The following is a 16,881-nucleotide window of genomic DNA, read 5'->3' as shown; positions in this document are numbered from 1 at the left end:
TATAGTAGCTGGTATTGATGATGCTTCTGCTTCCTGGTAAAAACCCCTGCCTTTATCTTGTCTTTTCAGCCTGGAAATACCTCTTGTCCCAACTCCTCTACCGCACAGCCATGCCAGCATTTCCCCATTTCCCCAACTATAGGAAATACCTATAGTTAGAAGGGTTAATTGCCACAGGAGGGTCATTTTGAAGAGGGATGAAGTTGCCACCACTAGCATTAAATTCCCCAAAGCAAGACTGGGTTTTACAAAGCAGTGCCCTTTCCACTTGAGATAAGCTAAGTTGGTTAGAGCACGGTCTGAATAAACACCAGTGTTGTGGGTTTGATCCCTGTATGGGGATGGCTCGATTATCCTTGTGGGTCCCTTCCAACTCTGACTATTCTGTGAAACCATGGGACAGAGGAACTGGGGAGCAGGGCAAGGCAGAGGCATTTCAGAGGCGTGCAATTGCTTCTGTGGTCAGAGCAGGCACACAAGTGGAGCTTTCCCTGCTGGAAGCACAGGACATGCACTGTGCTCAGGGGAAGACTGACTCACTACAGACTGCATTTACAAGCACTGGGTAATGACACTTGGAAAACAATGAGGCTGTGATGTAACACCACAAAATAAAAGAAGTTTACACATCTGCATGATAAAAAAAGTTCCAAAGAATTTAATGTAGATAATATTTATACATACACTTTATAAGTCAGAATATGGCAGACAGTTGAATTAGTACATAAAGTTTTATTTAAAGTTTCCCCCCTACAAGCAAGCTTCATTTACACAGTCTAGTACTGTACAAAATTTACATTCTTTGTGTGACTTATTCAGTTAGCACTTTTTCCTTGGTCATGCCTTCCTGAAAGATAGAAAGATTTACATACAGTCCTCATAAATCTTTAAATTATCTTGGTAAAAAAAAGAACCACTTAAAAGGACAAGAAATATCCTTTAAAAATGGTACATTTTAATAGAGACAGGTGACAGTCAGTGTTTACTGGCAGACCTTTTAAATGTCATTCAAGGTTTCCTCATTTAGTGTCTTAACAGTTTCCTTTTTATATATATTTATATTTATATACTTTCAACAGAAAAGAAAAAAAAAGTCATGATTGCACCAAATATATTTTACAAGGGATCCCTTGGATCTGAACAATATAAATAAATACAAAACCAACTAAGATTGCACTATATAGTAGAAATGGATTGAGATTTCAGGATATACACTCCACCTTTATGAGTTCCTTAGTGATGCTCACTGGAAAACTCCCCAATGGCACATTCAAATATTAGCATCTTCAGATAATGATTTCATTTAAACATTTTTTCCAGGCATGCGGCAACCTCATCAATTGGATTATTGCATTTGTGTGGTATCAGTCTTTACTGCATTAGTCCAATTTTACAACTTGCATAATTCTGCTGCAAGCAAGGGAGTTGCACTGCAATAAAACTGGGCTGATGCCAGAGAGAAACAGTCCCGTGGTATTTGCTCTCTGTTATTTATATTGCTCTCAAGCATCAATATATAGTGTAATTTCTGTGTACATTCACCGTTTTTATATTTTGCAAAGCAAATAATGAATTCTTTCTCTCATCTATTGCCTCTGCAGCAGAAACCAACCTCCAGTAGTTGCCTGCTCCTTGCTTAATGCACTAGCATTAAGTCCTGTCATGAAAGATATGTGCAGGGTTGAAAATGCAGGATCTGAGTGTCCTTTGCCTTTTATCTGGTGCAGCCAGCTACAACTAGGCAAATTAAAGGCCAGATATTCAGCTGACATAAAAAGTACATCCATTGGCTTCAATGGAGCAATGTCAGTTTATACCAGTGAAGAGGATGGTCCTGAAGGCAGATGCAGCACCAGTAAACCACAATAGAAGAATTATGCATATAAGTTACTGAAGTGCAGATGATTATGTCTGTGAACATAATCACAGGTGGTGAAGAATCAGGCTCAGATGTTGTCACTGCTTTTGCAAAGCCAGGACAGAAAGGCATAAGCTTAACACGTAGACAGTCTGATTTGTGCAAGCAACTATGAATTCATGAAGCAAGTCCTAAATGCTACTGGTCCCATGTGGTAGCATTCTGACTCGCTTTGCAATGTGTAAATAATTACACAGGCTATAAGGCAGTGGAAAGTCTAGCCTCATATTACTTTGGATCAATAGTAAAAATCTCTCAGAGTACATCTTAAGATCAACCACACAGGACTACTTTAACTACTTAACAGCATCTCTCCAAAAATGTGCATAAGCATTTCAGAGTCCAAAGTAATAAATTCATAATTAAATGCAGTCTTCTTGTCTTTGGAAGCAACTAGCATGGATGCTGCTATCTAACAGGTTACTGAAAAGGAAGTAAGGTTTCTGGTACTTTGTTAAGTGGTCATAGAAATAACTTACTTTGCAAAGCCAGATTTTAAGGTATAGAACCCAAATTCTGTTATACTAATGTAGAAACAGTCATTTCGTGTGATTTCAGGGAAATGACTCTGACTTTACACAAGTGTGATTAGAAGAATTTGATCCTAATCCCTAAGCTGCTATTGCAAGAAGTGCTCTGTAAAGCATGGCTTTCATTGTAGTCTGCTTTCTGCTGCACTTACAAATGGGGACTTTGAAGGCAGAGTGTATTAGTTGCCAAGCTGTGCAAAAACTGAATGATATTTCTTTACCTTTTATAATCTTCTGATGCTGTGTTGCTTGCAGAGCGTGTGAAGTAGCTGTAGGTTAGGATTACAAAGGAGGAGACAATTCTGCAATGCAGTATGAGCTTTTCACTATCTGAATTCTGAAGCATTCATGAAAACAACATCCTCATGACTTCAACACAGATCACATGCAGGTAGATACAATGCACAATACTGACCTTGTCTCTTCAGGCTGTATTTGAACAGTTAGCCATCTTTTTTTTTTTTTTTAAGTTAAATTTGATGTGAGGAGTATCTCTGCAGCAGGAAAAGTTTAAATCAGTCTGAAATGGCAGTCTGTCAGCATGTAATGTTCGGTGTGTTTTAGCTACTTGCTTCATAAGACACCGGCACCTATCTGAGATGGAACAATGCTTGGGTTTTCCTTTCTTTTAGTTTGCTCCTAAAGCATAAATATGGAATGAGGGGTCGATTATGGTAGCTTTGTTTTAACAGGAATTCTGTTCTAATAAAATATTTACGTCACCCGTCATTATTTTCCCAAATGCAATCAGTGTTCGTATGAGTGCTCCTGGATTATCACTTGTTGTACGGTACGCAGGCTGGCAATACCACAGTTGAGCAGGCAGGTCCTGCAAGTGGCTCTGCAACATCTCCTTCTAGCTCTGTCCAAGTCCCTTTCTCAGGACTATAGCAAATAGTAGAAGATTTGTAGGCTCCCTGTAGTAGAACAAAATGTCATAGTAAATGTGGCTTTGGTAAAATCCGAGTCACACATCTGCTCTAAAGAGGTTTGAAAGTGGCTCATGATTTTGAGCTCTAACTTAGAAGTCCTTCAAGAGGTTTGGTTTTCATATGGGTTGAGCACCTAGCCTCTGCAAATCAGTCTCCTTTACAAGTGCCTCATAAGCAGAGCTATAAGCATGCAATGTCAATCACATTTTCAAAATTCCATCTTTTTATATTAGTCCATAGCAGTGAATACAGTCTAATAATAACTTATCTATGATTCTATTCTTAAGCTCTGCCAGGGGAGTTTTGAGTTGGATATTAGGAAGAAATTCTTTACAGAGAGGGTAATCAGGCATTGGAATGGGCTGCCCAGGGAAGTGGTGGATTCTCTGTCCCTGAAGGTTTTTATGATGAGACTGGATGTGGCACTTAGTGTCATAGTCTAGTAACCACAGTGGTAGTGGATCAAGGGTTGGACTTGATGATCTTGGAAGTCCTTTCCAACCTGGCTGATTCTATGATTTTATTCTATGATTCTATGATTCTATTCTTATCTAAACAGAAAAACACAAAGGTGGAAAAACACTCCATGTTCTCCACTGAAAGCTGAAAACCAAACCAAAACCTACCCCTTCAGCTACCTCCCCCTCTCATCTCCTCTCCATCCCATCTGACTATTAAATGGACTCGTTGCAAGAACTCAGAAGAAACAGAAAGGTCATTGCAGAAAGCAGGTACTCACCATACTCCAGCTGTAGCCTCCTACAAGATAAATACTGTCTTCAAGGACTGCGCAGCCAGGGCCACTGCGACCCTCCAGAATAGGAGTCTGGAGGATATTCCACTGGTCACCTTTTGGATCGTAGCATTCCACAAGCATTACATCAAGATGGGAGAAACCTGGATGACGGCATTGAGAATAGAGAACATGCTATGTTATGACATACATGTCAAAACATGTTATGTTTTATTACTCATTTTATTGTTAAATTTATTAAATTACAGTTACAATTATATTATTATAGCATTATAAACCTTTTCTTTTAGAAAATATTGCCATATCCATTTAAGCCAACTTCTGTAACAATAATGTCTCACTATTTCAGTTTAAATAAATCTGTTGAAGGTTTTTACTATTAGTTCTACAGTCTTCTACAAATCATGAGTACATACAAAACCTGGCTACTTCAGAAAAAACTCATTAATAGCTTATCAGCAATGCAATCAGATTCAAGGAATAGTCTTCCTCATCTATCAGTGTTAATACAAGTTTGAACATGTGGGAAAAGACTGTCCTGGCAGTCTTACTCAAAGGTCAGCAGATCTAATCTATTCAAAAGTCAACAGATGCCCCTTGGTTTCAGAGGGACAAAGTCCTTAGCACGATGGACATGATGTGCAGGACCAGTTTCAATTTTCCAGATGATTTAAGGTATACCCTAAAGCACGCAGCTGTGATAAAGTCCTTAAGGCAACAAAAAACGTAACCACAGAAACAGTGGTCCCATCCCTCCCTGACAGGCCAAAAAATGCTCCAAGTAATTGCTGCTTTCTGATCACCAAAGGGCAGATGAGTCTCAGCTCAAGACTCTCAAACTGTATTTATTAATATGAATTAAGTGAGCTGAACACAGATACAGAACACAGGAGTCCTGGTTCCTGCTCCAATATTTAGGCATTTCCCTATCTCAAACTGCTTTCTTTATCAGAGCATTGCAATAAAACTATGACTTTCTTAATATGCTGGGATGCTTTACTTGACACTACTGCCTTCTCTTCAAGGTATGACAGCAAAGAGAAGTAAGATTTTCTGCAAAAAGGGTATTGGTGATATCAGCACTTCACAATGATGCTGCTTGCTAGAATATTATTTATGTCAGGAATGAACAGCTAATTTGAAATAATTTTTTGCTGCTGTAAGGTTTTTCAAGAGGCCATAGAAAGGCCACTGCTGTGCACCCAGAATCTGTCCAAAGCTCTGTAACAAACTGCAGTATGCACATGACTGGATGTGATGTGGTAAATGCACTGCTAACACTACTATCCAGATCCGACTTCACAAAGAACGGATTTTCCATGGAGCCCTGCTATTCCCTGCTGGTGGAGAATTTGCAGCATTTCATTTGCACTTCAGTCCTCTTCCTCCTCTCTTTCCTTGAAAATCTTCCTTTTGTTTCACTATACAGAAGAAACCAGTTTTCCAAAAAGCCCTTCTACCACACAGCCATGTGCTTCTAGAAGCCTGGATGTTAAATACCTCTCACAACAATGAGCAGTTCATACATAACAAAGGCATCTAGGGCAACAGCTGTAGAGGCAAAAATATAATGTTCATTAGAAGTAGGTGGAACTGCAGGAAAAAAAATCAGAAGACAGGAAGGAAGTAATTCAAGGCTATGCAAACCAAAGCATGTGCTTTAGCTATAGGACAGCTGTGACATTTTTTACTTTTGTAGGAGGAAAAGCCAATATTGCAGAACTCTGTAACCTTTGCAAAATTTGCAGGTGTTCCTGTGCAAGCAGCTTTTACCCCCTTCACCTAAGGTCCAGTCCAGAAACACCCATCACAACTGGGTGTGGAGAACAGAGGTGCAGCATCCATGAACCTGGCTGCAGGGGTTTATGCACCCATACTATTTATCAGGGAAGATTTACATCTGAGACTTTGTCCCCTACATGCTCCACAGAACTCAGATCTCCAAAAGCAGAATGTGGCTTTACAGTTTCATGGGGATCCAGGTGCCAGAGTCATACATGGCCTGGTGTTACTGGCAGTTAAGGTGTTACTTTTTCTTTTGTATTACAATTTTCTCTTTTGTTGTTGAGAGTCTTTTTCTTTTTTTTTTTTTTAAGTAAGAAAGGAGAAAGAAGAAAAAACGTGAATATAAACTGTCAAATATTGTCACGGGACAAAGGAGCAGAGCTGTGCTTTTTGTCTAAGTGGCTGGATTAAGCAGCATCTCTTTAGCAGTAACAGCAATGACATGTAGGCATTAAGACAAAAATACCAGATGCCCCAGCAGTAGTTATTTTAATATGAGACCTTTTAAAAAGATGAAAACAAGAGACCTCTAAAAAGAATTATAATTAACAAGCTACATTTAATACTAAAAAGGGATCTAAAGAGCCTAGTCCTAATATTTAATGGCTGGAAGTTTGCTTTTTTTTCTCTTCATTAAATAAGGCACTTGTTTGTGTGTGTTGCTGTGAATAAAGCTCTTTTTAACTGCACATTTTAGAAAATGATTTACAAAGGAAAATATTGCTGGTACTTTCGGGTCAAAGAATAATCTGTTTGTTTCATTGAATTCTTGGTAATGACAAATTGTCCATGCCTTTGAGTAATGGAAGCTCCCATTTTTATTATCTAAAGCATTCATTACTCATATATTTAATGTACTGTTATAATTTTAAAATAATTTGCATAAAATGTTTTTAAAATTGCTGGCTCAAGTGTCCTGTTAAATTGTGTTGCTTGCTTTTTAATGTATTTAACAATGACTGTCTAACAAAAATATTCTTTATCAGAGATGTGGGACACTGAAATGCTTTTTTGCTATTAAAAATGTGACCTTTCAAATGGTTTCCTCCAATTGCATACAGTCGATCATTCATTACGGCCAAAGTGTGGATTGCCCGTTTTGTGTTCATGTCCTGTTTTCGGGCCCAGACGTCCATCACAGGGTCATAGCAGTACAGCCAGGGGACATATTCTCCATTGTGAACACCTCCTGCAAAGTAAATACACATCAGTTAATTAATGTAAATAAAGATGGTGGTTGCAGCAGGAATTTAACGCTCTGATTTTGGGTTCTGTGGGGTTTTTTTCGGTTTATTTTTTTGTGGTTTTGTGTTTTGCTTTTTTTTTTTTTTTGTTATGTAGCAGGAATTACACAAGACACTGGCCTGAAATATATATCTTGCCATTGTGAACGGCTCCTGCATGGGCTGCCAAAGGTTGTGGTAACGAAGATACGTAACGCCACTCGTTTGTCTCCAGGTTGTAGCACTCAACGCTGGACAAGTAGCCAGTTTCGTTTCTTCCACCGATTACATACAAGTTCTTGTCAAGGCGACAGGCATAGAAACTGGCTCTCCTGGAGGACAGGGCAGAACAAAACAAAACAAGCCAACAACAAACCAATTAGCCATGTCAACTATTTTTTTCCCCTCTACAGTTGACTCCCTGAACTAAGATAGCTGCTCCTTCAATTGCTACTTCAGAGAGAAGTGTCCAGGAGCCTCGTATGCTTACAGCTATCCTAGAGACAATGTCTGCTTTGCTAATCAAATACACACTCCACATCAAATAAATACTTCATTTTTTGTGTCAAAACAATTAGGCACACATAAACCTGGCAGAAAATAACACTTTTCAAAGCTGTTTGTTGCTTTTTCACACTCGTGAAAGATAAAAAGGTGCTCATTAATGTTTGGGGCATTACCTTGTAAGGGATATAACAACTCAGTAAGACAAAGTGAAAAATGAGATAGATAATGTAACAATAATAAATTATCTTGACATTCACTTTCTTTATGGTCCTTCAAGGGTCATTGTTCCCAATTTACTAAGAGAACCACATCATCAAAATTTTTCTTCAATTATCATTTTTTTCTTCTTTCTGCAGTACTGCAAATAGAACAACTTTCCTTATGCTAGCCACAACACTACATATGTGCCCTTTAACTCAAAAGAGATCTGTCTCCTTCAAACTAACTCTGAGAAACGTTTTAGCCACCTGTCTGCTTTCACATGCAACTCAGGTGTACAAGAAAAGAATTAATTTTTCTGGCCAGGACTGCTAGGCATATATTAGTTTGTCTTCCTGATGCCTCCAGAATTAATGGTATTTGTTGCTGAAGTAAAAATTGAGTAGCAGATGATTTTCAGAGACCCTGTTTGGTGTAATCCACTTTTAGGGAAAGCTCACTAGATCATTCAGCAGCAGGAAGGTTTGCTAGAATAGAGACCTTTAATTTTCATCTGCAATTATGTGAGAAACAAAAATTGCAAAAGAGCACAGCTGGGCTAGGATGAAGAACTGTACTAAATAATGAATGACAAGAACTGTCAGTCCCAACATGAAATTTTCTTCTAGGTGAAACCAGAGTGACGTGGGAGCCCAGAGATAAGCAGGCAGGTCAGACATGGCAAGGTGTAGCTCTGAGAGCTCCTGGAAATGAGGCACGCTGGAGTGTGGCTGCAGCTTTCCAAACCCTGCTCCATGGCTGTTACAATGCGCTCTGGTTCCTGCCCAGGTGGCCGAATTTGAATTTGGGAGCAGCTGCATATTGCACTCCTAAATCATTTGGTAAGTCCTGGGGGCTTGATGGTTGCCTGCACCATCAAGGACTTGAACCTGCAGACCACTGCAACGCATTTGGGATGAGCAGTGGTCCACCTACAGAGCACAACACCCTCAATTAACAGCTTTGGTATGTCTCAACTCCTCCCAAGGCATCCCAATAGTCATCCCATGACCAGGTGAGCTAGCAAAGCCTGGTGTGCCCTGTCTCTAACCTGCTATCTAGCCAGGGACATCTTGGGAGCATTTTCCAGTGAAGGCAGGGATAAGATTTCTCTCTTTTACACAACTATCTATTTTCACAAAACTTGTAGAGTCCTTTAACATTTTAGAGAAATCTCCCTCTTTGTTAAAAGTGTCTGAGGCTGGCTGGTGGTTTTTAAGTTGGAAGAGAAGTCAGGCAGACACCAAGACACAGCCATGGAAACAGCAGGGCTGGCTGGGCATTCAGAGAGCAGGTTTGACACAATGCTGCCTGTTCCTGACCTTACTTTTTGGATTTGGTGCACACCTGACAGGGCTCCTCACCAGCCAGTGTCACTGAGCACCTCCTGTCTACTTCTTTGCTTTCAGCTTGCCTGCACATGGGTAGCTTGGACAGTATGGGACAGCACCCCTTGCTGAATGGGGGCGAGAACTCCACCACGAGGATAAGACTACTGAAAAAAACCTTTTGTAAATAGGACAGGAATACTGCTAAGTGCTCCAAATCAAGTGACGAATTAAATAAGACCATTTAATTTATCTGTCAATGGGCAGATAGAAGCTGATGGCATATATTGCTCCGCATGGTCGGGCAGCAAATTGTGCATCTATGTTTTTAGCCTGATTTCCTATGGAAACAAAGCTTACTTGATTACACTGTACATGTATCCATGCCTGCCTGACTATTATCTCCTCAAAAAAACCCCGTTGGCTAATTTCACTCTAATCTGACAGAGGGTATAGGTATTACAGGCAATCAAGTGCTTATAAGCTTTCTGAGAATAAGTGAAGGGCCAGAGGCAAGACAGCCCACAGCTTCCCAAAAAGTAGGAAAAGCTGCATAGATCACCTCCTATTACACATCAGAGACCATGCATAGGCAGGCATACATTCCCCAATGCTCCTGTGTCCAGCAGCCGCAAAGCACAAATCCACAGGGTCCCTGTCATCGGTGCTCCCACATCCACTCCTCTGTCTTTGTGCCCTTCTCTGATGAACCCATTAACAAACTGCTCTCAGCACGTTTCGTAGTTTCATTCTTTTGTTTTTCTTGGTTTGGGTTTTTTTTTTTTTTTTCAGTTCAGGTTTAATAAACAGAGATAGGTACAACTTCCAGGCATTATTCCATTAACTAGGAATTATTCTGGCATTAACTGGCATTATTCTGTACGTGTACTCCTGGTTTCATCCACACAGTGTCACTATAAGGAGCAAAATGAAACCATAAGCACGCTTCAGTCTTCTGCTTGAATGTGAACATTCACTCAGTAGCTCCTGTCGCAAATATTTTAAGCTTTTTGGTTTTTCACTTTTCAATGATACAGCGTGTAAGGGCATGCTGTTACAGTGTGTAAGGGCATGCTGTCAAGTGATGATTTTTAAATTGCTGTAAAATGTGATTCAGATTAAAATATAATACAGCAATCTTTGCATGACAACTTTCCCCACAATACTGGGAAGACACGATCCATTCTAATCAGATAACTGGAATGCACCTCAGGATCTGAATATGGACAATAAGACAATTATTTTGTGATTTTCTTCAGGACTTGCAGGTACTCAATGTTCACTGGTCTCTGAAATGCTTTTCTTTCACAACCCTTCACTCAACCATCAACCCAACCAACTTCTTCTTTCAAGTATACACACATAAAAGGGAAGATTTTCTTCCTGATTTTCACAGATGATTAATTTATGCCCTGAAACACTAAAAAGAACTACCAGTCTGAGATTTGAAACTACCAGTGCTATTACTGATCATCGGAATATCTGGACCTGATTTCAGTCACTTATTGAGTATATGCTTTTCATTTTAAAAATAAATATTCTTAATAGGGGTAAACATTGCTATTATTAAAGTTGAAGACAAAATAAAATGTGAAATTGTTTTATCTCTTTTTCTGTGCCTACTTTTCTCAGTTCACTCAGCCTCAGAGAGTACACTGACTTGCTCACTTCCCACTTCCACTTGTGCTTCTTTAGAACCTGGTACAATGCCGTGCTTTTTGCTGGACTTTAAACAAAAACTTTTAATTCAGAATATAAGAAAAAGCAAAGTGTTTTAAATGTTAATTTGTTTCACAGACCTTGAACAGCTCTGTGCTGAGGTGGCAAGATGCAACAGTTCTGACTGAGGTGTCCAGCTGAGGCTCACATCACAAGTTCAGATACAACTGCTAGAAAGACCGTCCTAGTCTCACTGATTTGTTCTCCAAAAAGCATCCCATTGTTATGGCATCATCAGGGAGATGTGTATTTCCAAGCTTATGAGTAATTTGCTGGTTCTCTAAACAACAAACTTCTGAAAATAGTACATACTTTTCAAAAGCATCTATTTTTGAGATGTTCTTCAAATAAAAAGAAACCAACCTTGGCTTTAAAGAAAATACACTGACAGCACTGAATCCATAATGGGATTAGACTTTTCTTTATAGCTCATACAGTAAAATCAATCAGATATGGATTTTGGCATATGAGATAAAAGTTTACTTATCAAATATTTCATACAGATTCTCGACTTGAGAATATACTGCCTGTGAATGAAACCCACATTTACCTGGCAGTCATTTCAAAGGAGCTATTATAATCCATCCAGCCAATTATTCTCAGACTAAAATTCCTAAGTAGGTTTTGACTTGATGGACCATAATGGCTCAAAAAAACCCCATCAAACACTCTGTCTTGTCAATGGTGCCTGTATTATGCCAACAGAGACAGGGCATGACCCTGTACTCCTAGGGGGGAAAAATAGCCTGTTGACTTTAATGGGAGCTTTATCTGACTAAAGCAGCTGGGAAGGGAAGCTGCATAAAAGCTCCCTCTTATTTGTACAATCTTCTAAAAACTGGGCCAGTCCCTACCTCTGAAGGCTGCAACAACTTTGAGGAAGTCATTAGGGATGAGCAAATACCCCATCAAAAACATTTTAGAAAGTGATTTGAAAATCCCTGTTTTCCAACAATAGCCCCAATGCTTAGGACCCTTTAAAGAAAGAAAAGGGGCAAGCCTACAAGCTATGTATCCTGGACAAAAGAGGTGATAATTAACGTTGTCATAGTAAAAGTCCCTTGCAGAAGGAACTGTGTATGAGTATTCCATTACTTTTAAATAACACTGCAAGGAGCTAAGATGCTAATACCTTACAGTTTATTACCAGGCAGCTGCGAAGCAAGCACAATGCACAGTTGAATTTCTGACTCTTTGCTGACTCTTTCCACCAGAGCACAAGGCAAGTCACATGCCACACGACTTTCTAGTGAAACACAACTGGCCCACATGGAGGTGGAAAAACTCTCACTGTCTCCCTTCTCCAACCCTCAGCTACCTTCTTCTGCCTTCCGAGCTTTGTCAGCCAAATAAACCCAACAGCTCAGCCAGCCGCACATGCCCTTCAGGAATTCTGCTTGCAGATACCCAGAGGGCTTAATTAGGACACAGATTAGGCTCCATGGAAGAGCTTCAGGCTTGGTACAAACACTAGTCAGTCTCCTGGTTCACCGAGGATGACCTGCATGGTGATGAGCAATCTGATGCTCAGCTTCTGTCACCCCTCTGCCGACACCTGAGCCAGCAGTGACTCTGTCTGGGGAGCAGAACCCTCTGTTTTAAGTTAAACAGTCAGAGCTGTGAGGTTATCAGTGCTGGCAGGAGTGAGGGAGAAGGCTGGGGGCTACCAGAGCAGGGCCACCACTGTTGGGCTAGCTCTATTAACAACAAAAAAAAAGAATTTTAATAAAGGATTTTTAAAGTAAAAGATGACATTATTAATAAAGCCAGAGACTATAATGCGCTGTGATGCTCTTTTTTATCTCTATTTTTATGGTTAATTTTGTAAGTGCACTCAGCTCCAACAGGGAACCTCCTCAGAACCGCTCCACTTGCACTTTTCTGTGCACTGGTAGAAAGCAGTATTTTTTTGTGACAAACATCACACGTGGGTCTGCATAAGGATTTAGGTCAATCAAACTGAATCCTGAACAAAGGTCCTTCTAGAATTCTGCAGACTGACATTTTACCTCTGGAAATTTGAAAAGACAGCCATATTTTCATGCATCTCAAATACACACCTCGAATCACAATGCTGCACTGAAATCAATATATTTATGACTGCCAGACACCTGAATACTGTGGACAGTCAACAAAGAAAGAGCTATAATACTGACAGCACATGGAATAAGGAGACCGTCTTAGGGAGATGCCGTGAGATCTTTTGTACATATAATCCATGAGAAGATGGGTGTTGAACTGAAGGATGAAAAACACTGAATGTTTTTTACAACTTTGGATTTTCTGCCTGTGAGATTCTCCTTATGAAACATGCATCATTCAGTTCAGGTTTGGCGGACTTTTTTTCTGTCAGGATAGGATTTGGGATCCACAGTTAAGTTCACATCATCTTTGTGAGTCATTGCTCAAGTCCACATGCACCTTTGCTCTCTGGTACACAGCAAGATTAAAACATGAGCTACTCTAATATGCATTAGCTGACAGCAACTTCACTCAAGATCACCTATGACAAGTGGAGACATGTTCAGGAGAGCTTTTCATGGCTGGTGTGGTGAAACAGGATGGAGTCAACATGTGAGGGTTTCAGTTCCCTCTAAGATATCTGACTATAATTACTGCTTGCTTACTGCAAACTCATCATGACAGTTCAGTCAGGGAACATGACAGGACACTATGGAGACTTCATAAAAATTCTTCAGACCGTACTCAGGCAACCAGTAATTGCACAAAGTCCATGGCCATTTTGCATGAGTTAGCACTGCAGGATTTGGCATCTAGAGTTCTGAATTTGGAAAGTTTTAAACATCAGGAGACGAATGGGATGCAACTGCATGCTGCAGTTTTATCTGTGTTTTCAGTGCTTCTGTAGGCCTCCTTACTCCCAGAACTAAGCCAAACCTCAGCTGCTCCTAGGATGAGAAAACAGAAATTGAAAAACACATAGCAGGTTTTTACCTCTCTTGCATGGGTGGAAGTTGTATCCAGCTGTTAAACCTGGGATCGTATCGGCTAACAAAGTTTGTACTGTGTTTCCCTGTAAAGATAGATTATTTTGACACTCAGCTGTTTGTTTTCATGTATTTAACATCATGATTGTAATATATATATCATATACTTCACAAGTTGACAGCTTTTATGAAGGGTTCCCCCTTTTACAACAATGTCTGATTACACTATGTGTACAGTAATAATTCAACAAATGGGGCACTGCAAGGTTTGAATTAGCAGTCGCTAGCAGTAAAAGTAGACAGAGATTATTCTTGCTCTCTGTAATAAGATCTTGAAAATGTGTATTTAAATTTACTTACACATGCTGTGGTATTTTCACAGCCACAAGAAAGCACAGCACTAAACAATATTACTGCCCAAAAGAGGGCATCCCCACAATATTTTTATGACTGGAGTATTTTGCGTCAGGTAAAAAAATTAAAGGGACAACACGTGCTTTTCTTTCTTCTCACATCATCTCTACGTGGAACATGGCAAAACACCCTTGTGCAAATAACCAGGAGCTGCATAAGCCATCAGCATGGGGTATGCAGCATTTGCACTAGATGGTTTATTCTACTATGTACTTTCAGTGTAAGTTAGAAGGAATTACAGATGTGCATCGAAGGGGGAATACACTCTTAGAATTTTATTCCAAGTGTGTTAGCTAAAATATGAAACATGAGCAACATACACCAGCTAACTAGCTTCTCCCTTCTGTCAAGCTCAGGAACTGTGTTCATGTCTTCACGATATTAAGATTTCACCTTATTTTACATGCAGATTGACATCAAAGCAAGAAAACTGAAGCAAGAGAGTGCATGGCAATTTCCTGTAACACCTGAGACTTTAACAGTTGAGCATTTCAGAAACAAAAACCTTTGTTTATGTATGTATGACTAAAAGATTGAATTAGAGGCTTCACAGGCCAGCAGAATAACCCAATAGCGTATGTCACAGTTCTATAAATGGTCACTAGGTATTCTACAAGGTGAATATTTTTGAATAAGACAAGCCTCTTGCAGGATTGGCTCGCTTTGCCTGCTTCATTCCACACCTACTTCATCATGTGTAAGTAGACCATCAAGATTGTAGAAAAGAATAACAATATAGCTAGAATTTGTATTTGGAATAATTTAAGAACATCCTCTACAAGAAAACAGAGAAAGAAACCATGATGACCACCCTGGAAGTAAACTCATTTCCTTGCTATGTTATAAGCATGTTCTGTATGAGGAGGGTGAAGCAGAAGACTAATAACTAATGCAGTATTTCCCTTCCAATCCAACATGTAGCCTAATAGGGACCATGCTTGGCACCATTCAAACATATCTCAAAATACAGGGTGAGATCCCCATACTCTAAGTGCAATTGGTCATTCTGCCACTGGGCTTAGATAAGTGAGACTTTGTTCTTGGTGCCTATCTGAATTCCTTTAGTCTATATAAACAATTTACAAAAAGAGGCATTGAGAGCTATAATGAGCAGTAAAACAGTAACAGCAGACATCTAAGTTCCTCTAGGTTTCACTATTTAGGACAGTTATTAATCTATTTGTATTTCAAAGAGCAGGATTTCAAAACAGTGTAAGTATTGACCTTAAGTTTGGACTTCTACTAGGAGGTTTTAATGCTGCCATATTCACTACATCTTTCAGAGTTACTGGGGACTTCAGTGGTCACTGGTTATACAGCAGCTTTTTCATTGTTGTCATACAAACCTATGATTTGGAGACCTTGGCACATGTTCACTAAAAATACCACATATATAGAAGATTGTAGAGTGCAGGGTAGAAAGAGAAGGGTTTAGTAAGACTAGAGTAGGAATACTGGATACAAATCTGGTCCCTTCACAGGAAGGGAGATGAAATCAAACTAGAACAGGCACAAAGAGCTACTATGGTGACAGGAGGAACTGAAAGTTTTACCTTATGGCAGGAGACAAAGAACTTGGCCTGTTGCACCAAGGAAAACAAAAGCTGAAAGGCGATAGGAGTGCTGTCTGTAATACCTTAAAGAAACAAATCTCCAGAAGGGGTAAAACTATTTAAGATAAAGGCCAGCTTTGCTATGAGAACAAGGTGATTTAGACAGCCAAAGAATACATTTTACTGGACATTAGAATAAGGCTCCTAGTCATTTAGAGCAATTGGATTCTGTAACAGCTTTCCAACAGGAGTACTTGGGGCTAGAAATCCAACTGCTTTTCAAATGTAGCTTAGAAAATTAACAAAATGGAACTATATGATGCCTGTGATGACAGGAAAAGGACTTGATGACCTACTTAAACTGCCTGTTGTAACTGGTTTGACTCCAGTTTAATTCAGGACTTAAAGAACTGTTTCTATTTTTTTGCCTTGCTCATTAGTCAGGAGGTTACACATGTTAGGAAGCACCTGTCAGAACACAGAACTTGGGATAAGTGATTGGAAATCAGGATTAGCCAATCAGGATGATGGGACAAAAGGTGGCGGATACTCTGTGCTCTACAGGAAGGTCTCCGCAGCCATGCCAAAAGGTGAAGGGCTCTGAAGGTTATGAAGGTTGGTCTTAAATCCATGTCTGTGTTGTGCATCCTGGTTTCATCAGCATTTACTCATGCAGGGACCCCTTGTGCCTGAAAAGGCATAGATATAGGAGGATCCAAAAAGTGAGAAAAAATGTCTCCCATGCTTTCTGCATTGCCAGGAAGCCAGAGGAGCATGAAGGAGGCATGAGCACTCCTTGGGGACCATACAGCTTCTCAAGGATCAGACAGTCTTATGGCTGAAGCAATGTATGGTGCTCTTTCCATTGCTACCACTTCAAGGATAATTTTTTACACTGGAAAAAACACCTGGAATATTCTCATTCAAAAGAAAAGCCTTCTAATGCCTTGGCAAGACAGTTCCAGCTAGGTCTGAAGCCCCTTCTGTGCTACAAGAATAGCATACAAGCAGGTATGTGCGAGCTGTTCCCCTGTAGTTGCACATTTAGAGCAAACTGGTTCCAAGAAAGAAC

The 16,881-nt window shown here is 39.8% G+C and overlaps 1 protein-coding gene across 2 annotated transcripts in view; it reads right to left on the bottom strand.

The window, feature by feature from the left end:
- Positions 1-631: 631 nt before the first annotated feature.
- The window catches only part of KLHL14 (kelch like family member 14), a 64,060-nt gene continuing 47,810 nt past the window's right edge, over positions 632-16,881 (bottom strand). For both annotated transcript variants that reach the window (XM_064654186.1, XM_064654178.1), the window contains 5 exons: positions 13,850-13,928; positions 7,284-7,474; positions 6,950-7,108; positions 4,120-4,277; positions 632-3,365 (listed from right to left, as the gene is read on the bottom strand). In XM_064654186.1, coding sequence (XP_064510256.1) covers positions 3,225-3,365; positions 4,120-4,277; positions 6,950-7,108; positions 7,284-7,474; positions 13,850-13,928 — 728 coding nt within the window. In that variant the 3' untranslated portion in view covers positions 632-3,224. The remainder of the gene's footprint in view (positions 3,366-4,119; positions 4,278-6,949; positions 7,109-7,283; positions 7,475-13,849; positions 13,929-16,881) is intronic.

This window comes from Pseudopipra pipra, chromosome 1, assembly GCF_036250125.1.
Source record: "Pseudopipra pipra isolate bDixPip1 chromosome 1, bDixPip1.hap1, whole genome shotgun sequence".
NCBI lineage: Eukaryota > Metazoa > Chordata > Aves > Passeriformes > Pipridae > Pseudopipra > Pseudopipra pipra.
The sequence above is the reverse complement of the archived record's forward strand: the minus strand, read 5'-3'. Positions and strand labels throughout refer to the sequence as shown.